Source organism: Elephantulus edwardii, unplaced genomic scaffold (assembly GCF_000299155.1).
Source record: "Elephantulus edwardii isolate Elephantulus edwardi_28Jun2011 unplaced genomic scaffold, EleEdw1.0 scaffold00050, whole genome shotgun sequence".
Lineage (NCBI taxonomy): Eukaryota > Metazoa > Chordata > Mammalia > Macroscelidea > Macroscelididae > Elephantulus > Elephantulus edwardii.
In genome coordinates, this window is record NW_006399800.1 from 1,981,222 (window position 1) to 2,008,851 (window position 27,630).

At 44.0% G+C, this 27,630-nt stretch overlaps 2 protein-coding genes across 2 annotated transcripts in view; one reads left to right on the forward strand and one right to left on the reverse strand.

Annotated features, from left to right (window-relative positions):
* MAP2K1 (mitogen-activated protein kinase kinase 1) overlaps window positions 1-27,630 on the reverse strand; it is a 125,033-nt gene that overhangs the window by 11,017 nt on the left and 86,386 nt on the right. The window contains exon 6 of the mRNA XM_006886635.1: window positions 1,755-1,879. Coding sequence (XP_006886697.1) covers window positions 1,755-1,879 — 125 coding nt within the window. The remainder of the gene's footprint in view (window positions 1-1,754; window positions 1,880-27,630) is intronic.
* On the forward strand, window positions 18,002-20,652 carry LOC102846234 (60S ribosomal protein L36a-like). The gene is made up of 2 exons (XM_006886691.1): window positions 18,002-18,041; window positions 20,330-20,652. Exons 1-2 carry the CDS (start codon window positions 18,002-18,004, stop codon window positions 20,650-20,652), a joined length of 363 nt encoding a protein of 120 aa, XP_006886753.1.

Sequence of the window (27,630 nt, forward strand, 5' to 3'; positions counted from 1 at the left end):
CCCGTGGAGCGGTTCTACCCCGTCACGTGTTATTGCTACGAGTTGAAATAACTCAAGAACACCTACCAACCAAAATAATTTAATGCCCAGGGTTACGGAGAGGGTCAAATCAAATGACAATGTATGTTAGATGTTGTAAAATGCTGTAAAATATGAATTGTTACTGGTGAGGAGAATACAGGGGGGAGGGGTGGGCGAAGAGTATACACTATTACATAAAAGCATTGTTTCTACTGAACATTATTTTAAATATCACATGTATTTTAAGAACCCTACATAAGAATTTTAACTGTTTGACAACTGTGTACTTATTAGAGATCAAATAAACCTTTCCCATAGGATTTTTCACTTACTCAAACACTAGACTATTCTGGAACTGACCATATAACCACAACAACCTAGCCTTTAAACCCTGGATCAATAAATCCCAAGGCATTTTAATTGATTTTTAACTTGAGAGTTGGCAGTCAAATGTCCCAGGGTATTTATTAGACATTTGGAGAAGAGGCAAAGAGGGGAGGGCTGGGGGAAGGGACTGGATTCTAAAGAACCTGTGGGTATTAATGCTTCTTAAAGATGATAGGTCATTACAGTGGACAGTACAGATGGGACAGCATTTGGCAGGAATCTTGAGGACAAGCAAGAAGGAATGAGGATGTGGGCATGACCAGACACAAGTGGTCAGCAGCATAAAGCACCACAAGAGGCAAGTCGAGCTGGGCTGTTGACTGACAAAGAGGAGTTGGCTTTTGATCCCAGCTCTGTGAGATTAAGTGGACATGTCACTTAAATGCCTGGAGTCTGGATCTCCTTATCTCCAAAGTGGGAACAGTCATCTTCATGGGTTAATTACACGAATCAATACAGATCACTCAGGTATGTGAAACAGAGCACAAATAACACTCTGCAAGCAAAATAAGCAGCCTGGGCCTCTGGGCTGTCCCCCCACCTCCACGGGGACCTCCCACTCACTCTAACACGCTCTGTGTGAGCCCAAGAGGAGCTATATGCAGGGGGAGGGAAGAGAATATGCTGATGCAGGCACGGATGTGCAGGCAGCCCACACAGTGTTCTGGTGGCAGCAGGGGCTAGTGGAGTCAGGAGGAGAAGGTGAGAGCCCTTTGAAGGAGTGTCACCTGGGCTAGGACAGGGACTCCAGTGTGAGGCAGGGAAAGTGATGGGAAGCATGGTAAGTGAAGAGGGAGAGAAGTTAGACTGGGAACAAGTGTAAGCAGGCTCAGAGGAGCTGGGGCCACTGGGTTCTGAAAGATGGGAAGTGGGAAAGGAGTTTAAAACCTGGAAGCCAGGAAACAGTGTGCTATTCATATTCATATTCATATTCATATTCATGGCTAATAGAAAGGTAGAAGGCAACACAGTTCAGAGTGGACTCATGTTTGGGCCTGCTCAGTTTGAGGGCCTGAAGATGATTACATAGGGATGTCCAGAGGCAGCTGGAGCTCAGCAGCTCTTGAGAATGGAAGTCAAGATCTAAGGAACATCTCTAGGTGCAGCTGGTGGCTGAAGCTGTGCTCATAGTCTCTTGCAATGAGTCAATCCTATTAGCACCAATTATGTGCCAAGGCCAAGGCCACAAGACAATGATCTCTATGGAGTCGTATCTCCTCACCCCTCACTCTGTACTCTCCACTCCCACCACCCAGCACAAGGCCCTGAATCCATAGGGGAAGACACCCATTTGACCTCATCCTTGACATATAAGAAGCTTCAGAAATGGAGCCCACATTTCATACCGACATGTAGGATCTTGTGCCCACGAAGGAGTTGGCCATGGAGTCAATAAGCTGCCCACTGACCCCAAAATCACAGAGCTTGATCTCTCCACGGGAATTCACCAAGATATTGGAGGGCTTGACATCTGCAGGGATGAGAAAATTGCAAAGCAGTGTTACCAAGATAGGATGGAGAAAGATTAGTGTTCCTCAGACAAACCAACCCTAACCTTGGGTCCCAGGACACTGTCCCCATCTCGGAGCCGGCTCATGGTTTACGCACACTTAGAATGAGAATCAACATCCCTTTTCCCATTCTGACACCAAGGAAGGCGCGTCAGGAGACAAGAAGGCCAGCGGATTTCCACAGATGGCCGGGGTAGAGATCATGTTTATCATGAGTAACAAGATTTCTAAGTCTGTTGTCTCAATCAGCCCTGTTGGTAAGACACTGTATTTGTGGCTGGACTTAAAGGGAGGAAGGAAAAAACCAAAACTGAAAACCACAAGAGCTCTATGCTAGCTGAGGCCTTCGACCACAGATTCTAAAAGATCCAGTAGGGCAGGAGTTCCTGTTCTTGACTCATGTGCCCATGCAGCAGGGACTGGGAGTTGACTTAAGATGCTCTTTTGAGGTCATTTCCCTAAAAGCCTCCACATCTTCCCTTTGAGAGAAGGCTCCTCCTCAGGGCTGAGGTCATGCCTCTAGCACCAGACCCCAATAGCAAGCCTCCCCTCAACAGCATCAGCAACTATCACTACAGCTAGTGCCCTGGCCCTTCATTTAAAGAAGGAGGGCAACAATCCCAAATGTCTTCTCTCTCATCATCCTCTCTGATTTAGAAATTGCCCATAAGTAGGACATGTGGGCCCCTTATGCACACTTACAAGGTGAGCAAATTGAAGCTGAACCTCGGTGCAGGCGTCCAGGCCAGGGCTTTGTGGATGGCCACTGGCAAACAACAGAAGCCCATTCAAGAGCAGGCTACATCCAAAGGCAAAACCATAAACTCTGACAAGGAATCTTTAATAGCAGTGACACAAATACAACACAGAGCATGTGGGAAAGTGGGGACTAAGAGAGACCATCCATAATTCCTACCTAGTTTGGAACCCTTGTAGCATATTTTGTAGTATGTTGTGTTGCTAAGTATAATTCCAACCTACAAGAACCACTATAGGGAGCTCTGGTAACTCAGTGGTAAGGAAGAGCACTGCCAATACAAAATCACGTGGTTCAAATCCACCAGCTGCTCTGCAGGAGAAAGATGGGCAATCTCCTCCTGTGCAATTTACTGTCTCTACAAACTCACTGGAGGGTCAATTATGGGTTAGTTCTGACTCAACAGTACACAACAGATAGAACCATTACCAATACTTTATTCTTTTTCCTTTCAGTAGCTTTCACTTTATTCAGTCAGCTTATTTATTTTTTAAAAGATTCTAATAGGCTGACTTACGCATTGTTCTTATTGTTGGCTGCCAGTGAGTCAACCCCAACTTACAGTGACCCTGTGAACAATACAGGGTGCTCTGGTGGCTTAGTGAGTAAGGAATTACACTGCTAACCCAAAGGCAGGTGGTTTGACTCCACCAACTGCTCCAAGAAGAAAGATGAACATGTGGCTAACAGCTACTGAAAGCCCACTGGAGGGTCGGCAATGAGTCAGTTCTGTCTCAACAGACGTCACACAGAACAACAAGAAACATGAACAAGAGATCAAAATGTTGCCCTGCCCTGTGCCATCCACGTAATCTCCATCATGCTCAAGCCTGTCTTTGCAGTCATTACCTTCTCTTTGATAGACCCTCTCCTTTTCCAACCATGATGCCTCTTCTCAAAGATGGGCACCTTCTGACAACACACCACAGTATGAAAGGCAAAGTTTGACCATCCTTGCCTTCAAAGAGCACCTAGGTTACACTTCTTCCAGGACAGCTTTGTTTGTTCTTTTACAGTTTATGGCATATTCAATACTCTGCAAACAACACAATAAAAGGCATCCATTCTTCTGTCTTCTTTATTCCTTGAGCAAATTTCACAGATACAGAAAGCAAATGAAACATCCTTGTAAGCGTAAATAGTGGAGAGAGGGATGACCCTCATCTCGGCCATACTGCCTCCTGCCCAGGTTGTATCCTGGCCAGCGCCACCCTCTCAGCTCTAAGAGGGCAGGGGCCTTGTCTGCTTCACCACTGTCACGCGGGCAGAACTATTCCTGGAACACAGTGCTGTTATCAGGTGCTGTCCAGCCACAACTTACAACAGCCCTATGAGCAATAGGTCAGAACCTTGTACAAATACTGCAGAAGACCATTATTGTAGAAATACAAAGATAACTAGTAAAATGTGTATGAAGATCCAAGTGGGGAAAGGTGGGAGCAGAGGGGTGAGGATGGGAGGAGGAACTAATCATAGGGTTGCACAATTCGATAGGTGGAGGGAGGGGTGGGTAAAGTAAATGGCAAAGATATGGTGTGAAAAGCAATGTATATGAATCTTTTAAGTAAACCAGAAAAAAAAAAATAAAATAAAAATTTCATATTTTAAAAAAAGTGCTTGTTGACTAGATAGATTTTGTGGCATTTATCTTTCAATAGGACTTTTCCTAGCTATTGTTTGACTTTGCTATGTAGATGGGTGGGAATATGCGAATGGGGAATGTTAGCCTGTCCACAGGGGATTGGCCAGTCTCAACAAACTACAAGGGGATTGGCCGGTCTTGCGGAATTGAACAAGCCAGCAGGAAGAGACAGAGAGATCTTCTGGTGCCACTGAACAAGAAGGAAGAGAATACAGAATGCTCTTCTTGCTCCAACTACGCTGACAGGAGCATTACCTATGGCAGGAACACCTACATCCAAACTGGAGACCTGATGTGAGATGGGACCTCAGGGAGCAGGGAACCATTATTAGCAGGACTGAGAACTTGAGAACAATGGCCTAAAGACACGTGGCTTGAGCCTGAGGTGCCTGCATGCACATTTTGGGAGCTGTCTTGACTCTATTCTATTATTAATCTGAATTATAGCCTTCTGACATTCCTAACATGGTTCTGTGTGGTTTGTGAGCAATCACATCAGATTTTGGACCCAACAAGGCAGTAAGATAGGTGCTGAGATGAGTAGAAAGAGGTATGGGAGATATTGTTGATGGGGACGGCCCTCCTTTGTGAAGTTGATAAAGGTCACACATGGCCATCCCCACATGGCCCTTGCTCTTTGTACAGATAAAAACTCAACACATACAGTACTCAAAAGCTGTCCTGTATATGCATATACATACATACATACATACATACACACGGAGCCCTTGGCATAGTCTTTCTAAGATCCCTTCTCATGTCAGTCCTTCTGCCAAGTGGTTCCAGGCCAGGGTCTTCAGTAAGAAACACAGCTTTCCAAATGCCTGCCTTGTTATTGAGGAGGGAGCTCTGGTGGCATAATCCATCAAGTGTTAACCCCAAAGTAGAGTGTCTCCTAAGGTTCAAATCCACCAGTGGTTCCTCAGGGAGAAAGATGGAATGTCTCCTTTCATTAGAGTTCACTTCTTTTGAAATCCAAAGGAGAAAGTCACTACAAATCAGAACCATCTCAACAGCAGTGAGTTTGAATTTCCTGTCGTTAGCTAACTGAGCAGGCTATTGCCTCGTGGTAGCCCCGTGCATTATGGAGTAGAGCTGTTCCACAGTGTCATACTTTCTACCAAGGAGTCACTGGATGAGTTCAAACCATCAACCTTTAAGTTAGTAGTTGGCTGCAAATCACTTATGCCATCCCAGCTTCTTTCAAACTCTCCTACAGGAATACCTTTTGTCTCCTATATAAACATTTTCAGAATAGGGGCACCAGAAGGAGCCTTAGAGAGCACCTATTGGTGGTGGTGGTGTCTACTGTCAAGATGGAAATGACTCACAGCTGATCCTCCAGTGGGTTTTCAGAGGAAGATAACTGCATGAGAGGAGATTGCCCCTCTTTCTCTTACAGAGCGGCTGGTGGATTCAAACCGCTTGCCTTTGGTATTGCAGTGCAGACTTTTATCACTGGACCACCAGAGCTCCCACCAGAGGGTATCTGGTTACTCCCATATATGGTGGAAATGAGGAGTCTAAGGCCCAAAGAGGTCTGCCAACTAGCCCAGGGCCACACAGCATCTGTGTGATGCAAGGTCCAGTCTAGACCTTCTGATGCCTAGACTTGTCCTCTTCTACACCATCCTGTGTCCTTTCAATCCTCTGCCTCATGTTCTCTGAGCACTCACTAGGTACTGGGCTCCAGGTGGCTCCCAGGGAGACAACACTGAACAAATGGAACAACACTCGCTGTTATGAAGCTTAAATTCCATGTGAGGAGACAGATAATAAATAGCCAGTTGTGTAACTCCAGGCATTTTCCATGAAGGAAAATGTAACACAATTACTTGGAAAGTGAGGGGTGCTATTTTGATGGGGTGACGAGGGCAAGCCGCTGCAAGGAGGTTAACAGTTGGGCAACCACCTGGGTGAAGTGAGAGAGTGAGACGTGAGTCCTTCTGGAGACACACTATAAGCACAGGGGAGACTACAAAAGGGATTACCTTTTCTTTTGTTCTGTCCTCAAGCCTGGAGCTACAGCAGGCCCCGACAAGCACGCCAGAAGCTGGCGGTGAAGAGTTTCCAATAAGACATCCCACTTCCCCCTTAACACATCTGTCAGTGGCTAAAACCCTAGGTTTGAGCTCCTTCATCTGTTCCAAATGCTCTTTGTGGCTTCTTTTGAGTATTACTTCTTAGTAATATTGTCTTTGGGCCCTGTGTTTGGTATGGGGACAGTGGGGGCTGGGTATGGCAAATTTATATATATGGACACAGAGAAACACACTATAAACATTCTTCACTTCAAGCATGTCCTCACGCCCGATTTAGTGCCGGTGACACTGATTACACCACCAGTGTCATACAACTAAGCCTTCAGCTGCTACTGTGTCAACACTGACAGGGAAACTTATGTGTGTCAGAGTGGACCTAAGCTCCACAGCGTTTTCAATGGCTGATTTTGGGGGGAAGTTGCTTGTCAGGCTTGACTTCTGAGGTATTTATTGGTGAACTCAAATGTCCAACCTTTCAGCTGGCAGCTAAGTTCATTAACTGTGTACTCTCTACATGACCCTCAACACTGCCCCTTTCCAAATTATTCCATTAAGTGAAACGCAGTGCCCTCTAAATGGAGACTCTTTTCTCCCTGCTCCCTGGGACCCGTAGGAAGCTCTGGTGGGTCTCTATTTACCTATTTCATATACAGGAGGTAATACAGTATTTGTCCTTTGTGGCTGAATTACATGATTCAGCCTAAGGTTCTCAAGGATCACCCCTGCAGTGGCCTACACCAGGAAGATTTCTTTTTATGATGGAGCCTTATATACAGCACCGGCTAAAGAGACAGAAGGTCTTTATTCAAGGTGTGGCCGTGTCATCTGCTCTGATGCAGGCTTGATGTTCTTCACAACCCTGGGCTTTTTTATCTGCCCATCAGTAAGACAGTGATAACAATTATAGCCCTCATGTTACACGATGGCAGATGGGGATCAGCTAACAGAGTGTGGGCGTTTAAATACTGCACGGTGTTATAGGAGTGCCAAAAATGACCGTAACACAAGCTATCTTAAACATCAGTACTTTCTAGAACCAGGCAGGCCTCACTTCCAGCAGTGAGTGGTGCCCTCTGCAGGCCCCAGGGAGCTCAACCTCAGGCCCAGCTCCCTCTCCAAGCTGCTGGGAGTGTTTGCACTTTCCACTGCAGCTTACACTGTCACTTCATTGAATTCCTATTCAACCAAGCTTCCCTTTTTCAAGTTTATGTAACACCTCTGGTTGTCAGTGCCAGGTCACCCACAGCCCCAGGGATCAACACTGCGCAGCTCAGAGGGGTCTGTGGTTTGAGCTGCCTGGACCGCATGGGTCAGGGAGCCAGACACACTGTACACTGTCTGTCCTGGAGACCTCTGAAGGCCGGACAAGGAGAAGGCGCTTCGGAACCAGGGCCCACAGCATGTCACTGCAGACGTCAGGGCTGGGTCTGCCCCTGCAGGGCCATCCCAAAAAGCTCTGCTCTTCTTCGGGTAAAAGATATAAGATGTTACATAAGGCCAGGGAGAGTTTCCTGATCTCTAGGATGGTCTTGTTTCTTACAATAGCATTCTATTCTTAGAATTATGGGTTAAATATGTATGTCTCCAAGCAAGGTTGGAATCCTAGCCCCTCTCCTGTGGATATAATCCCATTTGGGAATAGGGTTTTCCCTGTTATGTTAATGAGGCCACAGCAGGGTAAGATGTGCCTTAAACTTAACCGCTTCTGAGATCTAACAGGAGCAGATTAGACATTTAAGGCAAGAGAGATGCCACGTGGAGATCTCCAGGAACCACAGAGAAGTCCAGACAAGGATTTTCCTCCTGGGGAAGACAAAGAAAGCCTTTCCTTACAGCTGGCACTGTGAATTCAGACTTCTAGCCTAAACTCTGGGGAGCTCTGCTAGCCTAGTGGAAAAGAGCTGCACTGAAGCCTGTGGGCACTGTACAAATCCACAAGCTACCCCATTTCCTCCAGTGCAACTAAACTGCCTCTGAAAACCCACTGGAGGATCAGCTATGGGTCGGTTCCAATTTGTTGTTACACAACAAAAAGTCTAAACTGTGAGAAAACAAATTTCTGTTTAAAAAGTCACCCACCTGCATGCCTGCTATAGCAGCAGTAGGATCTGAGAGTCCCAGCATCTTTTCCCATCCACCCCATACTGAACAGGAATACCAGCAATGCACAGGAGCACGCCCAAGCCCCATGGCCCAGCCTTCCACCATTCTCTCCAACTGCTCTGACTTCATGCCCAACCCTCCTCCTCCTCCTGGTTCAGGATGACCTCCCTCCAACTGCTCTTGTAGGACTATAGCCTCTGAGCCTGTTGTGCTGGTCCCTGCTTCTAAAACATCACCTTCACTCATCTTCTCATCTCCACTTATGTGTGCCAAATTCTCTCAAGTCCTTCTGCCAACTTGGGGATATGGCACCATTTCTGGAGCCGGCTTCCTCTCCACTCTTCCCTAGGGAGCCTTCAAACTATGAGCCCAGTCCTTCCTGAATCTCCGCTCCACCCCAACAGAACCTGGGTTCTCGTTCTGATCCTTCAATAAAGATAGAGCGAGGCTGGGAGAAGTCCCAATCCTTAGGGACCAGGCTGCATTTGGGAGGAAGCCTCACTACCAACTCCGGCTCCCAGACAGCAAGCTTCCCTAAGAAATGCCCACAATGCCCCACTTCTGCTCAGACTCAGAACATCGAGCATGGCTAAACCTTACTTCCTGGGAAATAAACAAGGTTTAGAGGGGCAGGAAATCCACCAAAATGGAATGATAGAAAGTATTTTCTCCTCCAAAAATAGCCACTGTCCAAAACCTCCTTGTTTCTCCCACAAAGAATACACACTTTTCCCATTAACTTCTGAGCATTGTTCATCCTCTGAAATAAGGGGCTTGGGTTAAATTGTCCAGCAGGTCATCTGATGGTTCAGTTAACACTTAGGGAGGAGAGCCTGATGAGTGTCTGCCCTGTGCTAGGAACAGAAAGAACAGCCCCTGTTCTCAAGGCAGTGTCTAAATGTGGAGTCAGCTCAGCTCACTGCTGTGCAGTGTGTTCTGCTTCCCAGCTGATCCTCCAGCACTTTTCTAAGACTGTAAACGGCACAAGAGAAGACAGCCCAGCTTTCTACCTTAGAACTGCTGGTGGTTTCAAACTGTCCGATAGGCACTGCTCCCTACACACCATCAGAGTTCCCTACAAGACAGACTCATAGACAAGTAAAAATTAGAGATGATGTCCTTTTAAAAAAAAAAAAAAAAGAACAAAAGCTATGTCATGGATGGGGCATGGTGGGCTTTGAGAATCTACTCTGGTGGCCTAGTGCCAAGAAGCTGCACTGCAATCCCAAAGGCACAGAGGTCAAGGTCACCAGCTGCTCTGTGGGAGAAGGATGGGTAATCTCCTCCCATGCAAATAACAGTCTTTGAAAACCTGCCACAGGGTCAGTTATGGGTTAGTTCTGACTCTATGCTACATAACAACAACAACAAAGGCTGAGTCATGGATGAGGCATGGTGGGCTTTGAGTGTCTACAATTTTCTAACCACTTGGGATTGGCCCCATCCCTCCAATGGCCCCTCAGCAGCTATTAAGGCTCCATCAGGCAAGTGGGACCATTACTAAGGTCAGTCCTCAGTCTCTTCAATGTCCAGACACTTCTGTTCTTTCTGGTTTAGGCTAGTATTAAAAGAAGCTGCATTTGTCTAAGACTCTGTGGAGCCACGGAGACTAGTTAAAAACAAGGAACTACTGCCCTAAGAGCATCTTTAAAACCTTAAACCAAAATCATCCTCTGAAGACCTCTTACAACTAAAAAACAGTTTATTTAGCTTAACTCTTAAGAATGTTTTTGTGCTAAACATTGGACTCTTTTAAAAAACTGTATCTACCAGCACCACTTTGGACAACTCTAAATGGGCTCACACTAGGAGGGTCCTGGACAGAATGAGTGATCTCTGTGGTAAAGCAAAAGCTTAAGAATGGCAAGATTTATGGATAGAATAGTGGCCCAATAACACACAAGATTACTGCCCTTAGTCACCTGTAAAGCTTGTAATGACATTCACCCCCATGGATCAATTTTCAGTTAAATATCACTCAAGCAAATACTCTACTCATTACTCATTGTTATCGAGTTTGAACAGACTCAGTGACCCTCCAACAGGTTTTCTGGGCTCTATAACACACAGGAGGGGGCTGCCCAGCTTTCTCCCATGGAGACGCCGATGGATTTGAACCACTGGACAGGCTCAGCCTTTGGGTTAGCAGCATAACTCTCTACAGACTATGCCACCAGAACTCCCCAGACAGGCCCCTCAGATGAATAGTTAACAGCAGGGAGGTAGGTACTCCTCTGTAGAGCATGCGTCCAGACAACATCAAAAGTGAAGCTTCTGCTTAGGGATAATGTTCAGAAGTCAGGTGAAAGGACACTCAACAGAAACGAGATTCATAAAGAGGAAGAGGGAAGAGTAAGGATGCAATGTGGGTTACTGTCATTAATTTCATAAAATGTACGTGAACGGAAAACCAAGTTACTCTGCAAGCTTTCACTCAAATCACAATCGGGGGGGGGTTATATCTACTTTCCAATTATCAATTATTTTATTATCTGATATTTCACATTAAGACTCACAGTAAAAAAAAAAAAAAACAACCCAAACCCTCAGACTCCTGCATATTATTAATGTGCATCTAGCAATATGGAAGATCAAGGTTCAACACTAGAGTAATGCTGGGCTAAGGTTATGTGTCAGGTAGGATGGGCCATGAATTTCAGTGGCTTGGCATTTACGTAATGATGTCATTTGGCAATTAGATAATGATGTAGTCATTTTCTGTTTTCACATCATGCTGATTTTCACAGAATGTCCTGGTCTTTATAACCTAACCTAGTTGGTAAGTGAGGCATGGGTCTAGCTATATGGAATCACACTGACCGTAGCACCTCCAAAGATTAGACAGAAAAAGTAAGAAGCTGTGCGTGTAGGTCACTGGAGGAAGCATAAGTTGGAAAATGAGACTAAGAATTGTCACAAAACTTGAATCAGTGTCACAGAATTGTACATGCAGAAATAGCTGAAAATGTGAATGTGTATGTTTTCAACAATATAGTAAACTACAGGGGGAAGTTAGAAAAAGAAGCAGCTGCATTCCCTCCTGGAAGGTGGGGAGCAGGGGAAGGTGGAGCATGGAGGAACGAAGGCAGAAAGCAGGCGTGTGAGTGGGGTGCAGAGCAAGAAAGAGGGAGGGACGGAGGCTAAGGTCCACAGAAGACTGACAACGGCTCATCTGTGACAAAGGCCAAATCTAAAAGTGAAATGAACTTGCAAAAGTTTAAGCACAGGTTAAAAAAAAAGAAAAAAACACAGTAAATGAGATTTCTCCTCCTCCAGTAGTGATTTCCATCTTCAATGGGCTTTGCAGCCCTGGAACAGCTTTAAACCCTGCTTTAAAGATGAGCCAACAGTTGACAGAAAAGTTGACTGACCCTGATCCAACAGTCTCCAAAGAGCCACAGTGCATGTCATCCATAGCCTCGGGGAGCTAATTAAGAGGCAAAGATAATACAAATTCAGAGAAAATCCCAAACCATCCAATTAGTTATATAACCTGAAACCTCTTTCTCCACCAAACCTTTCCTATGAGGTAGATTCCCCCTTCCTCTAGGAAATGAGACTGGGAGCAGAAAAATGGGAAAAGCAGGGGCACAGGCAGAAGAATTTTCACAACAGCTCTGGTTAGTTAAGCACTTAGTATGGCCAAGCCTTTTAAATATATCACATTTTAAATTATTATGGCAATGACTATATAAAAGACACATTATAAACACTGTAGAAACCAAAACCAAACTAGACATTGTTGTCTCAATTCCAACTAAGGACGACCCCACAGGATACAGAGGATAAATGCTCTCCACAGGGTTTTCATGACCATGGTCATTCTGAAGCCGATTACCAGGCCTTTCCTCTGAGGCACCCAGGAGTGGCTTCAAAGTGCCAACATTTCATCCAGAAGCCTAGTACTTAACTGTTCATCCCATGAGGGATTCTAAACCTCTGCTTACAGATATGGAAAACTGAGGCTGGGGTGGCGGGGAGGGTGGAATCATCCGTCCAGGTTACTAGAATGAGGTAAGGTGCAGGACGGTGCCAGAACACAGGGAGTCTGATTTAATGCTCTCCCCCAAGAATAGATGTCCTGACCTCCAAGAGCAAAGCTATCAGGATGCAGTACTATACTCAGAAAATTCTGAAAAACCATTTTATTGAAGGTATGACTGGAGAAAAGGTTACTCAACATTACAAATGTATAGCAAACAAGCTGCGAACAGGATCTGACTTTTTTGTTATGTAGCCTTTTTTTAAAAATTGAGATTTTAATGAAAGTTTAGAGAGAATTTGGATTTCCAGTCATTCACTGTTGCACATTTTCCTCCCTGCCCCAGTTCTCTTTTCTCTTTGGAGGGGAAAAAGTTCTTTCATTGTTACACAGTTCCTCTTTAGTTCACTTTACTATGCAGCTCTTATTCTGGACTCTTGTCATGCCAATAATACCTAATCATATATTCCTTATATAGTTCTCTACCTCGTCTGTTTCAATGCTGTGTAGATTATTTATCCCCTCTTTTCTTAATTTCCCCTCAACCCCCATGTAAGTTCTGTTTTATTACAGAGTGTGACTGAGATATTTCACTCAACATAATGTTTTCTATAGTCACCCGTTTTGTATATTTCATTTGTTCATTGTTTTTCAGTGCTGCATAATATTCCATTGTGTGAATATACCACAACTTCTCTAGCCATTAGTTTACTGATGGACAACTGGGTTGTTTCTAACTCTTTACTATTGTAAACAAAGTAGCAATAAACATAGGTGTGCATATACCTGCTTGGGTGGTAGTTATGGTTTCTTTAGGGTATATTCCCAGTAGTGGAACTGCTGGGTCAAATGGTATTTCTATTTGCAACTTTTTGAGAAAGCACCATACTGCCTTCCACAGTGGCTGCACCATTTTATACTCCCACCAACAGTGAATAAGAGCTCTCACTTTGAGGGCTAGGCTGCAATCACAATGTGAGAAAGAAAACAATTCCAGCCCCAGCTGAGCGAATGAGGGAGTCCAGCTGCAGCCCTGGTGTCCCCAGCCCCCTCCTGACAACTCTGACTGCTAACCAAGAGAAGGGAGGATCCTGCTGACAGCAGGATGTTCCCACCTCCTTCTGCCACAACCCATTCACAGAGGGGCCTCAGGAGCACACGTGCCAGGTCCTAACAAGGCAACTATTTTTATCTCCTTCCACTTTACAGATTATGCAGCCAATTCCAAAACTTCATTTCCGGGCCCCCCCCCCCTTGCAGCTCAAGTCTTACTAGTTTAGAAACGACGTTTTCACTCTCTTCTCCCTTGTACTGCCATCTATGCAAATTTTCGGCAAATTTTCCCCTAAACTATTCCACCCACTTCACCCTGCCCCCCAAAGCACACAAATCCTAAGAATTAAGCACTAATTGACTTTAGGGAGCTCTGGTGGTCTAGTGGTAAGGAACTGTACTGCCAACCCAAAGGCATGTGGTTTGAATCAGCCAGCTGCTTCACAATAGAAAGACATACAATCAACTCCCGTGTGATTTACTGCCTATGAAAACCCACTGGAGGGTCAGTTGAGTTTATGAGTCAGTCCTGACTCAATGGTACACACAACAATGACTCCATAATAACTATATGTGGCTACACTTCTAAGAAAGGAGCCCTGGTGTTGTAGTGTGTTACATGCAGAGCAGCTATCCCAAAGCTCAGCAGTTCAAATCTGCTAGCAGCTCTGCTGGACAAAAATAAGTAGTAGTTTTCCTCCTATAAAGACTTACAGTCTTGAAAACCTGCGAAGAGGCTCACTGGGAGCTCGAATTGTCTCAACAGAGGATTTGGCTTTGGTTTATACTTACAAGTAGGAGCCCTAGAGGCACAGTGTTTAAGTATTAACTGAAAATGGTCAGGCTACTCGCAGAAAGGTCCGTGGTTGAAACCAATCCGTTTACCCAGCAGGAGGAAGGCTGGTTCTGTAAAGACCACAGCTTTGGAAACTCTACAGAGCAGTTCTACTCTGTCACCTGGTGTCACTATAAGCCACTATCAACTGGATGCCAATGGGTTTCCTATACCTACATGTACAGACCCATTTTACAGCGATAAGTGAGGTTCTGTGCCCAAAATGAGAGTCACCTTTCCAATAAAAGAACCTGCCTTAGAACTGTATCTCCCCACCCTCAGACTGCTGACGTTACACCAGAAGACAAGAAAATACTATGCAATTTATCACAAAACCAATCAACCGCCCACAGACAGGAAAGTAATGTTGGTTAAAGTGGGTACTTCATCACATGCTGTTCAAGAAAGGGAAATTAGCTAAAAATCTGTTTTGACCTGGGGAAGGCTAATTTTGCTCAGCAGGAGAAAAACAAAGAAGACAACATAAAAATACAAAGGTGAAGAGACATTCCCTAATTTTTAAATGGAGAAAGCCAACTAAACCCAAGTTCCTTGCTTAGATTCTAACTCAGAGTGACCCTATATGTTAGAGTATGTAAATGCTCCATAGGATTTTCTGGGATGTAAACTTTGGAAAACTAAATCATCAGGCCTTGAGCCCAGCACATATTCTTTATATCATCCAGGGACCTTTTAAATAGAGAAAATTCAAATTCATTCCCATCAAGTCAGAACTAACTCATTATTGACCCTCCAACGAGAGGCTGTAAATGGCATGGGAGGAGACTGCCCATCTTTCTCCCATAACTAGTGGATTTGAACAGCCCACCTTTAGGCTGGCAGTGCAACTCTTTATCCCCTAGGTTACCAGAGTTCCTTTTTAAAAGGAGAGTGGAAAAGAATTTCTAACAATGTGACTGTATTTACAGTGATTCATATTCCACTAAAGTTAAGACCTCACTCTTTGTCCCCTGATCAGTGCCTGGAATGCTAGAAGATCTGGGAAGATCATTCTTAATTAGCCTGTGACAGGTCCCCTAAAAGAAAGCACTGGGAAGAGTGTGACTGGATGATTTCAGGACAAATGGAAGCCAAATGATAGGTAGTCAGTCCACTGAGGAGAAGAAAATTCTCTCTTTTCTTTGGGTGAAGTACTCCACTCCTGAGGCCAATTAATCCATCTGGATGGAGACTGACTATCAGAAAACTCAACACCCCATCAATAAGGCAGGTCCCTGCCTGTCTGTGTCCACCACAGTTCCCCACCCTCTCATATTATCCTGTCCTCTCCACTCCCGTCATGATGATTCCAACAGGACAGGGCACACGGCCCCATTAGCCCAATCTGACTCCTTCCTTGGGACTGTCTAACGGAAGCTGGGGAACACTCTTGGATAATGAGAATGCAAAAACCAGAAGCAATGGTTCCAGTCTGGTAAAGACAGCTGGCCTGAGAGAATAAAGCTGACAGAGAAGGAGAAACAAATGAGAGTGAGAGTGCTAACAACATCTTTTATAAGTGCATTTTAATTGAAGTATAAGACTTAATGGCATTTGACTCCCTGGACACAATTATCCTGAAGGCCAGCTGCATTCCACATCCCCCTAAGGTTTGGGCGGCTGAGCCAAATAAAGATAAGAAAATCTCCTTCACTGGTGATGCTAATTGGAGTTGGGGCCATCAGTAAGGCCCAAGAATTCAAATACCCAGTGATTCTTACCATCAGTTGGCACCAAATCACATTAAGTAGGAGACACAGTGCTGTGGAAGGAGCCCTGCTGGCACGGTGGTCAAAGTACTCTGGTGCTAACTGAAAGGTGAGCAGTTCAAACCTATCAGCTGCTCTGCAGGAGAAAAATGAGGCCATCTGCTTCTGTAAAGACCTGCAGCCTTGAGAATTCGATGAAGTGGTTCTATGCTGTCCTATAGGCCAACATGAGTAGAAGATGATCTGACGGCTGTAGTTTGGTTTGATGTCCAATCGGCAGGACTTTCTTCTGTATAGGTGCCACTATATGGGCTTGAACTGCCAGCCCTGAGGTTAACAGATGAGTGCAAGCTGTCTGCTCCACCCTAGCATGCCCGTTAGTGCCATGAGGCTCTTTTTCTAGCCACTTCCTGTCTGTTTCCCTGTTTGCTGATGCGAGGCTCCAGTCAGATGTCTTTCTCTGTTCATATATGTATGTCTTACTACCCTTCACCAAACAGCTCTAGTAGCACAGTCCTTGGCACACTGAACTGCTAAGCAAAAGGCCTTCTATCTCCAGTGGTTTGACTCCAACAGCAGCTCCAAAGGCGAAAGACAAACAGGCTCCACCCATTAAGATTTACAAACTCAGAAATCCAACAGAAGGCTGTGAGGAGTCAGAATTCACTCAGTAAAAGTGAAGTAAGTTTGCTGACCATGCTTGAAGGCTTCTGGTTAGTTCTGGATCTTGTGAGAGGAGGGCAGGGAGAGGGCTGCCTAACTCAAAAGTATCCCCTTAATTACCTCCCTTCACCTACAGCAGGGAAGCCAGCAAATATGAATTACTGTGTATGTAAGCTGTATGAGTATACTCAGGGGCTTGGGCTAAAGGATCAGGTACATGAATTACTATGTAAGGTGTATGGATATACTGAAGGACGTGGGCTAAGAAGATCAGGTTTCCTCTGGAACCATTCTAACTAGGAGCGAAAGGGTGGCCATCTTCTCCTGTCCCTTTGACAGAGAAGCAGAGGAAGCTGGGCTGAATATAGAGTGAGCAGCATGTAGTCTGTGTGCAGACACCTCAACAGCCTTCCCACCCCCGTCCCATCCCTTCTGAGCCCTACCTACATTTGGGATCCCTGAGGCCCCTGGATCTTGAAGTGGAAGTCCTCTGCTCTATTTCTGCTGACTTAAGGTGGTTTCCGCTACTTCCAACCAACAGTCCTCACTGAGACAAAAAGCTCAGCTCCCACTTCCTTCTTGAAAAGTCTCCTCTGACCACTGTCCACCCATAAGGCTTCCCTTCCTTGGAACCCCGGAGTTCTTACTATGGACGTCACCTGCCTCAGTAGTAGAATATTCTACTTTCTTTTCATTTTCCCCTGAACATTTCCAAACACTTAGAAACCTGTGCCCATGCCTCAGAGTCAACAATTATCTTCTCATTGCCAGTCTTGTTTCATCTAGAATGCCTAGCACTGGAGATGGGGGTGGTGGCAATGAAGGTGTAAGAGGTGGGGTGGTGGCAGTGCAGGTGCTGGTGGGGAGGGTTGCAGGTGGAGGTGATGATGGAGGTAGAGTGGTGGAGGTGGTGGTGAAGGTGGTGTAGCAGAGGTGATGGTGGTGGTAGTGGTGACAGTGGAGGTGGCGGCAGTGATGGTAGAGATGGTAGTGATGGTGCAAGTGGTGGTGGATATTTTAAGGCAAATTCGAACCTCATGTCAAGTGACTAGCAAATGTCTGATTAGTCTCTAAAGCATAATCTTTCTCCTCTAATTAGGATTAGAAGTTTTAGGAGGTCAAAGAGTATTTTCTCCTTCTTAGGAGCCCAGGAGTATATAGGTTCAATAAGGTTTTAAATGTCACAACTTCTAACACTAGGCCCAATAGTTTTATTTGATCCTGAGGATATTCCTATGAGATGGAGAAGAGAAGCGGGATTACCTCCAAATATTAGGATGGTGGTAAAGCTCAGAGATGACGCGCAACTTTGCCAGGATCTCCCAGAGGCCTATGGGTGAGCTGGAGGGAACCTTCCAAGCGTATGCAGTTAGAATGTCAAAGGAAGAGAATGCATGACTCTGAGGTTGTCCAGTGGGAACCAACAGCTTCCTAGGGGTTTCAATAAAGCCTGCAAAACCTAAAAATAACACCATAGGCACTTTATGGGGAAACAAGAACTCACCTGATAGGACAAACTGTGAAATTTGTTTCCAAACTGAAAAAGAAAACTCCAACACTGTTGCATGTGATTAATCCAGTGCTCTTGAGCCACACTGTCTACACTGAGTGCTGTTACTCCCTAGAGTCAGGCACTGTTTGCTGGCTTCCATCTTGCCTGGGTGGGACTGATAATAATCCCTTTATTTAATTACCAGGCTTCCAAATCAAGCCAGCTCTCCTGGAGTCTTAGTGTCTCCTCAGGAAGGAGACTGTAACCATTCAACATCAGCAATCCTCTATTCTAGACAACCCCAACTACCTGCTGTATTTTAATAAGGACATGTCTGTGTGCATCAGTCTGTGCCAGAGCTCGTGTTTCCTTCTCTGGGAATTCCTTTCCCCAGCAGGACATGCCTACTGTCTTTTCACATATAGCATGTCCATGTACTGAACACTAATGCACAAAGGGGTGGTGTGGCCTCCAAGAGTTGCATAACACATATTCTTTGTGTAAAAGCCATTTCTACTTATGCTTCAAAGCCCAGCTCAAATGCAACCTCTTCAAGATGCTGATCCAAGGAAGCACTTTCTCCCTCCGACACTGAGCATCATCTAACTTCTCCTGTGGAGTTGTGGAGCCCTAGCCATTACTGTGGGCCACTAGATGAAAGAACTCTAGAAAGAATATAATTCCTATATCTTAGCAAGAGACCAGGACACTGGGTTCTAGTTAAGTAGCCACTCCTTGTATCTCTTTACCTGTTAAGTCAGACAGTCTCAGCAGTCAGTAAGACTCTTTGACTTTGCATAGTCACTGTCCCTTCAAGCTACAGCCTACACAGTTGAATGATGAGACCAGTGGATAAAGGAAGCAGAAATACAGTGAGGCCCTGCCTCGTGGACACTAAGTCAATCTTTTATGGCCTGAGACACAGAGATCACCCCCCACCAAACCACCACCAAGTACACAGATGGGGATTGTACTCGGAGCCCCATTCTGTGTAGCCTCAGGCCTCGGGAACAGGTTGGGGAGAAGCAAGCACTCTAACTGTGTGTACAAGAAAGCCTGGCAGGACTCCAGAAAAGTCACACCCAAGTCAGCTACGAACAGCTTGTAAAACACACTACAGATCAAAAAACAAACTTGAGTCTCTTCAGGTCTTGCCTCTTGGTGCCAAAAGTGCAACTAGACCCTGCTGTGCCTGAAGGGAGTGAAGAACACGGAGGCTGAATTCCAATGGTGCTGGTGCGCTCCTGGGAGGTACTCTTCACTCTCAAACCCCCCCCCCCACACACACACATACCCACAGAGTAGGGGCCTGCAATGCCTTTTGAACCTGAGCTCACAATATGTACATGTTGTTGTTATCTGCCATCGAGTAGACTGACTCATAGTGACCCTATGCACGATAATAATTCTGAACCCTGTTCTATCCTGAGCAATCTCACTGTCTCTGACACACGTACTACCTTCATTACCCAAGTTACTGTGTCAATCTATCACATTTGAGGTCTTCGTTTCCTGCACTGACCCTCCACTTTTCCAAGCATGATACTGTTTTCCAAGGACTGGTCCCTTCTGGTAACATGTCCAAAGGATGTAAGACAGAGCCTCAAAATCCTTGCTTCCAGGAGCTCTGGTGGCCTAGTGGCAAGAAAATCCTTGCTTCCAATGAACAGCTTGCTTTCACCCTCTCCAGAATAGACCTGTTAGTTGTCTTCTCCAGCACCACAGCTCAAAAGCATCAATTCTTCTACTGTCATCTTTTGTCACTGTCCAGCTTTCCAAAATATAACAAGTAAACTGCGAAGAACATGTCATGGATCAGGCATACTTTAGTCTCCAGACTGATATCGTTGCTCCTCAACACTCTGGAGACGCCCCTGACAGCAGGCTTTTCTCATGCATCCCTCAATCATCAATCTTTTAACTCAAAGCCCGACTACCAGTTCAGCTTGAGAACTGGACCTAGGGCTTCCTGCCACAGCAAATGGAGAGACTAAATAAAAACCTTTCTAGGCAATTCCTTTATGAATGTCAAGATGAGGAAAAGAAATTCTGCCTCCCAGACCTGCCATCCATGTTTCCCTCAAGAACTTTAAAGTGTTCAACTTAGACCCTTTTCCCTCCTTTTCAAGCAGATAGGGCTCTCGCGAACTTGGTCAATGTTCCCAAAACTCGCCGGACTTTTTGCAAAAAGTGTGGAAAGCACCAGTCCCAAAAAGTGACACAGTACAAGGGCAAAGACTCTCTGTATGCCCAGGGAAAGTGGCGTTATGACAGGAAGAAGAGTGGCCATGATGGGCAGCCCAAGCCAATTTTTTGGAAAAAGGAGAAAACGACAAAAAAGATTGTGTTAAGACTCAAATGTGTTGAGCCAAACTGCAGATCTAAAAGAGTGCTGGCTATCAAAAGATGTAAGCACTTGGAACTGGGAGGAGATAAAAAGCGAAAGGTCAAGTGATGCAGTTCTAAGCTTCATCTTATTTTATCATGACAATAAACTGAGATTTTCACATTCATGTCATTTGGGAGGGAAATAAAATGTCCCTTTTAATCATTTAAAAAAAAAGTGTTCAACTTAAAGTTGAGCTTTGTGCCTAAATTTCAAGCGTTCCTCAGTCAAAGGATTCTTCTAATTCCTTTCCTTCCAAAGGGTCAACAAGTTGTTTTTTTTTTGTACAAGGCCAGACACAGTAAGTATTTTAGGTAAATTAACTACTCAACTCTGCCATTATGGGGGCATGAGCAGACACAGATTAAGCAAAGGACCATGGCTGTGCTCCAGGAAGATGTCATTTATGGACACTGACATTTGAATGTCCTGTCACTGTTCTGCCACAAGTTTTTATGGAACCATTCTTAGCTTGGAGGTCACATAAAAACAGGCAGCTAGCCAGATGTGGCCTGACGACTACTTTAACCACACCACAGTAACTCCTTGATTACTGTTCTTCCTTGTTAACCATTTTTGTCTTTCTAACACAGTGAAAAATATTTTTAAACAATTTTTTATACCTGTCAAGTATCTAACCCTCCTGTCTAGTTCAGATTGATAAAAATTCCCTTTTTCCCCTTGGGATAAGCACCTTCCTAGACATCAAGTATTTCTGATTTCTGCTAAGGTGTCTGTCTATTCTGAAACCCATTTTCTCCACCAGGAAGCCAGTATATGATCTAGGGCTGTCACAGTATCCTAGTTCTCACAATGATTGGTCTAGCAGAGGGCAGGCCCTCCAAGCAAAGCCAATCAGAGCCCATCTGTGTTTGGAGACCTGCTCTAGGATGACAGCACTAAAGGACACATTCTCCCAATAAAGACAACAGGAATGAGAAGGAAGCTCCCATGAGGATATGCAAAGCCCAGGGGTGACCCAGATTCATGCCTGCTAACACTCCTAGTGACTCACGCTCACACAATCCCACTTCTGATTAAGTAATCTTGAGCTGGCTTTCTGACACAATCAGAGAATCATGACTCATAAATTAGGCCACATCAGACTGCATTTGGAAGTTGGCAGGGTGGTGATGCATGTGAAAAAAATAATGGAGCAGGTTATGTTCCACCATCCATGATTAGAGTCACTTACAGATCTCTTTTCTCTGATAGAATCTAAGCTCCCGTCGAATGCTTAACTTTCTGAGCCATCTTTTATTGCCCTCCATAATGTTTCACACCTTGAAGCTTGTCCTCAGTAGATATTCAATGAATATGGATTACTTTTACAAATATGAATTCTTTTTCTGGGTTGGAAGAAGAGCATTTGAGAAGGAGGTTATGAATAAGCACAGAGGAGCACATACATCCACCTACTTTTGATGATCCACTTGAATGTCACCCTGATGTTTAGAGAAAACTTAACACTCCTCAAGTGGCCCCAGATGAAATAAACTCTCCTGACCAAAAGTCTACACAACACTTCATACCAGACTAAGGTGCACAGATCCACTTCCCCCTTTGAACACCTACAGGAAATAGGATATAGTACTCAGGGTCAGCACTGAGACTAATAGTGTACTAGGTCAAGGGGTAAAATTCAGAATAGCTGCTCAGAGCCTGGCGAACCGGGAATATAAGTTGTACTTATCCTGCCCAAGACGTCTTGCTCCATGGTGGCAAAGATAAACCACTTCAGGAATGAGAATGAGAATCTGCTGATGCCTAAGCTCTCATCTAGTATGGATATATTAGAACTTTAGGAGACCCAGTCACACACACACACAAATTAAGACTCTGCACCTTATTCTCACTCACTGCTGAAGCTGGAGCCCGCCTTAGCTAACCTTGCAGTGGGTTTTCAGAGGCTGGAAGCTGCACAGGAGATTGTTCATCCTTCTCCCGCTGAGTAGCTGGTGAATTTGAACCACCTGCCTTTGAGTTGGTAGGGAAAATCCTTACCCATTTAGGCCACCAGAACCCCCTTTGCAATTCACTGGGACCAAGAAATATATACTCAGCTAAAGGAGGCAAAACAAATGGGAAAAATTTAAAAAAGCTGCTTACTCATTTCCAAAAACAATATGAAAACAACTGTTATCTCCCCCAAATATATTATTGTACTTCTTCCTATTTGAAAAAGAATTTGGTTTTTAGGTTTTTTATTTTATATTGGTTTGCTTAAAGTTTGTATATATTGTTTTATAGAATCATTCCAATTCACCATTGCCCTGTATTTCCAGATCCACAACAGATCTTTTCCATTTTCTTTACCCACCCCTCCCCCTATGCATCAAATTGTGTCATCCTATGATCTCCTCCCTGCCTATCCTCATCCCTCTGCTCTCACCCTTTCCATGCTGGATTCTCATACACATTTACGAGTTATCTTTTCATTTCTAAAGTAATGATCTCATATAGTATTTAACCTTATGGGACTTAGTTAACTCAGCATAATGCTCTTCAGTCTCTCCCAAAGAGTAGTTTTTTAAATCATTGTTCCTCAGAGCTGCGTAGTATTCCACTGTGTGAATGTACCACAATTTTTCAATCCATTCAATTGTGGTTGGGCATTGAGGATGTTTCCACGTTCTTGTGATGGTGAATAACACTACTATGAATGCTGCGTATAAATCTATTTGTGTCTTGGTTGTAATTTTTTTCAGGGTATATTCCGAGCTGTGGAATAATTCAGTCATGTGGAATTTCTTGGGTGTTTTTTTCCAACGTGATACTAGGGATATTATAGCTAATGTTAGATGGATCTTAGCTGAAAACAGAAAATACCAAAGGTATGTCTATCTGTGTTTCACTGACTATGCAAAGGCATTTGACTGCATGGGTCACAACAAACTGTGGAGGACTCTGAGAAGAATGGGAATCCAAGAATATTTGACTGTGCTTATGTGAAACCTATACTTGGACCAGGAGGCAGTCATCAGAACAGAGTAAGGAAATACTGCATTGTTCAAAATCAGGAAGGTTGTATACCAGGGATATATCCTATCTCCATACTTTTCAATCTATATGCGGAACAGATCATCTGCGAGGCTGGGCTCTATGAGGAGGAGCAAAACATCAGGATTGGAGGAAGAATCAGTATTATGCAGATGACACGACCCTGCTTGAGGAAACTGAGGAGGACCTGAAGCACTTGCTACAGGTCAAGGACTGTAGCCTTCAACATAGAATGAAGCTCAACATCAAGAAAATGAAGGTTCTCACCACTTGGCCGATTGGTACCATCATTATGGTTGGTAAAGAGACTGAGATTGTTAACAGCTTTAGTTTGTTTGGCTCCACAATCAACACACTTGGTACAAGCAGCCAGGAAATCAAAATATGAATTGCATAGGCAAAGTCTGCTGTCAGGGACCTCTCCAGAGTACTGAAAAGCCAATTACATCAGTCTGGAGACCAAGGTGCACCTGGTCCAGGCCATGGTTTTCACAATTACTTGCTATGTATCAGAAAGCTAGACAATAACTAGGGATGAGAGAAAGAGAATCAATGACTTTGAGCTGTGGTTCTGGAGAAGAGTACTGAACAGACTTCCAGAAGAACAAACAGGTTCATCCTAGAGAGGGTGAAACCAGGCTGGTCTTCGGAGGCAAGAATTCTGAGGCTTTGTGTGACATACTTTGGGCATGTTGCATTGGAGGAATCAGTCACTGGACAGGGACATCATGCTTGGAAGGGTGGAGCACAAGAGAGGAAGACCCTTGATGAAACGGATTCAATGACTGGGGTAATAAGGGTAGGTGTGTCAGAGACAATAAGGTTGGCACAGGATAGAGCAAGTTTGAGGGCTATTGTACATAGAGTCACAAGCAACCCAACAGCACATAACAACAAAGTGATTTTAACAAAAGCTTACAGAGAAGCTCATTCATTCATTGTTGTTTCCGCCACACCCATGTTTATTGCTGCTTTATTCATAATAGCAAAGAGCTGGAAAACAACCCAAGTGCCCATCAACAAACAAATGGATAGAGAAGCTGTAGTATATTCACACAATGGAATACTATGCTGCATTGAAAAACAAAGAATTCATGAATTATACAAAATGGATGACTATGGAGGATATTATGCTGAGTGAAATATCTCAGTCATAAAAGGACAAATACTGCATAGTGCCACTGTTGTAAAATGGGACTGACACTGGTGCTGGGGAGAACCTAAGAAAAGAGAGGATAAATAATGTATACTGCATTGAAACAGATGAGAGAGAGAACTGTCTAAAAATAATATAGGATTAGGTATTATTTTCATGACAAGATTATAGAAAAAGAAATGCACAGTAAAGTGGACTATACTTGGGATTGTATAACAATGAAAGAATTTTTTTTTATTTCAAAGAGAAAAATGAACTGGGGGAAAGGGTGGGAAGGGAGAAAAACGTGCAACAATGAATGAATGGGGGAAATGGAAAGAATATACTCTAAAAATATATATATATATTGCATTAAAAATCATTAATAAAAAAATTCATTTATTGATGTATAATTTCCTCCCTCTCCCAGTCCACTTTGCTATGCACCTCTTATTGTGGACCGTTTTCATACAAATAATGCCTAGTCACCTATGTTCAGCTTTTTGAGAAAATGCCAAACTGCCTTCCAGAGTGGTTGTACCATTTTACAACCCCACCAACAGTGTATGAGAGTTCCTATATCTCATATATTATTTGACCTTATGGGACTCTATCTCCACGTCCTCTCCAACATGTATTGCTTGCTGTGCTGTTAAACTTTACCACTGCTACTGGGGTGAGGCGGTATCTCATTGTGGTTTTGATTTGCATTTCTCTGATTGCCAGTGATTTTGAGCATTTCTTCATGTGTCTGTTGGCTATCACCCAAATGTCCTCTGTGAAATGTCTTTCCACATCTTTTGCCCATTTTGTAACTGGGTTATCAGTCTGTTTCTTGTGGAGGCCCTGGAGGATTCTCTAAACTTCTGTTATGAGACCCCGGTCTCAGATGGTACTGCCAAACATTTTTCCCAGTCTTCTTTCACCCTGTTTTAAAACATTTTTGATGCGCACAGGGACTTAATCTTTAGAAATTTCCATTCATCAATTTTATCTGTGCATTTCTGCTGTATTTGTCAGCCTCATTATCCCACAGGCTAGGCCTTCTAAGGTTGGTCCTACTTTCTCTCTTAAGATCTTTATGGTTTGGAAATCTACCCCTACAGGTCTCTGATCCACCTTGAGTTGATTTTTTTGTACGGTGAGAGATGTGCATTCTGCTTCAGTTTTCTGCATATAGTAGTCCAGATCAGGGAGAGCTATGCCTCTAATTTCATTCTTGTTTTTCAGAAGTCAGAATAATTTTTTATTAATATCTATCATTGTTGCACTGAAAGTTATGTTTAAGGGCAGTTATGCTTGGCTTTAAGAACCTGACTAGTGCTCAGCTCTGAATCAAAACTCTGGCAGTTGAGAGCCATCAGTCACTGTGGGAGAAAGCTTGTGATATGCTCCAGGGAAGTTTGCAGCCTTACAAGCCCTAGGGAGCAGTTCTGCTCTGTCAAAAGGGTCACTGTGAGGAGGAGAAAACTTGACAGCACATGAAAACAGCATATCTAGCTTTCTATCAGTAATATATTCCTAAAATGAAATGTTTGCATCTAATTAATATAACTGGCTCACATTTCTGAATATTCTATGAGAACCTTGTATTTGGAGGTTCTAATAGTGCATGCTTTGAAACAGTAAGGAATTTTGGAGATTCTTAGAATGAATAGGGAGCTCTGGTGGCCGAATGGCAAGAAGCTGCACTGCAATCTCGAAGGCACGCAGCTCGAGACCACCAGCCGCTCTGTGGGAGAAGGATGGGCAATCTCCTCCTGTGTGATTAACAGCCTCTGAAAATCCACTAGAGGATCAGTTATGGGTTGGTTCTGACTTGATGGTACACAACAACTTACAGTGAATACTTTGGAAAAGTGAGTAATTATACACCCATAAACACTTTTGTTTCCAAGTTCTAATACTCTAATATATATATATATATCTTTTACATTGTTTTGCTTGGCCAATTCTACCTTTTACAGGCATTCAACTTAACTGACATTAATTCCATTCACTTGGCTATACTGTGTAATCATTACCCATAATGAAAATTTTCCCATCATAAACTAAACTCAATACTCTATATACAATAGCTGCTCTTTGCCCTTCCGTCCTGCCCCTGGTAACCACTAAGACATTTTGGTCTCTATAAATTTGCCTCTTCTTATCTTTTTGTATCTTGTAACTCATTGCTGTTGAGTTGGAACCACTTCACAGCTGACCCTCCCTCCAGTGCCTTTCAGAGGCTACAGATTTCACAAGAGGAAAAGGCTCACCTCCTGAGGAGCAGCTGGTGAATGGGAACCACTGCAGAGGGAGCAGCTGGTGAATGGGAACCACTACAGAGGCCCAGCCTTTGGCTTAAGAGCCCAACTAAGCACTAAGCCACCTGAGTTCTTTTGTCATAAGTGAGGCCATATAATATCTGTCCTTTGTAATAGATTACTTTTGCTCAAAAAATGTTTTAGGGAGCTCTGGTGGTCTAGTGGCAAGAAGCTGTACTGCAATCTCAGAGGTGGGTGGTTTGAAGCCACCAGATGCTCTACTGGAGGAGGAGGGACAATCTCCTCCTGTACCAGTCAGATCACATTTGATGGTACACACACACACAAATACAATTTAAAAAAAATTTTAAAAAAGTGTTTTCTAACGGTGCAACCACTGTGGAAGGCGGTATGGTGCTTTCTCAAAAAGTTAAAAATAGAGATACCATTTGACCCAGCAATTCCACTACTGGGAATATATCCCAAAGACACCATAACTGACATCCATGCAGATATACGCACACCCATGTTTATCACGGCTTTGTTCACAATAGCAAGGAGTTAGAAACAAGCCAAGTGCCCATCAACAAATGAATGGATAGAGAAGCTGTGGTATATTCACACAATGGAATACTATGCTGCATTGAAAAACAAGGAACTCAT

What these genes read in the sequence shown, in the direction of transcription:
- LOC102846234 (XM_006886691.1), top strand. Translation starts at nt 18,002, where the DNA reads ATGACGCGCAACTTTGCCAGGATCTCCCAGAGGCCTATGG. An exon ending in GATCTCCCAGAGGCCTATGG is followed by an intron (nt 18,042 to 20,329) that starts GTGAGCTGGAGG and finishes CTTTTCAAGCAG; the next exon opens with ATAGGGCTCTCGCGAACTTG.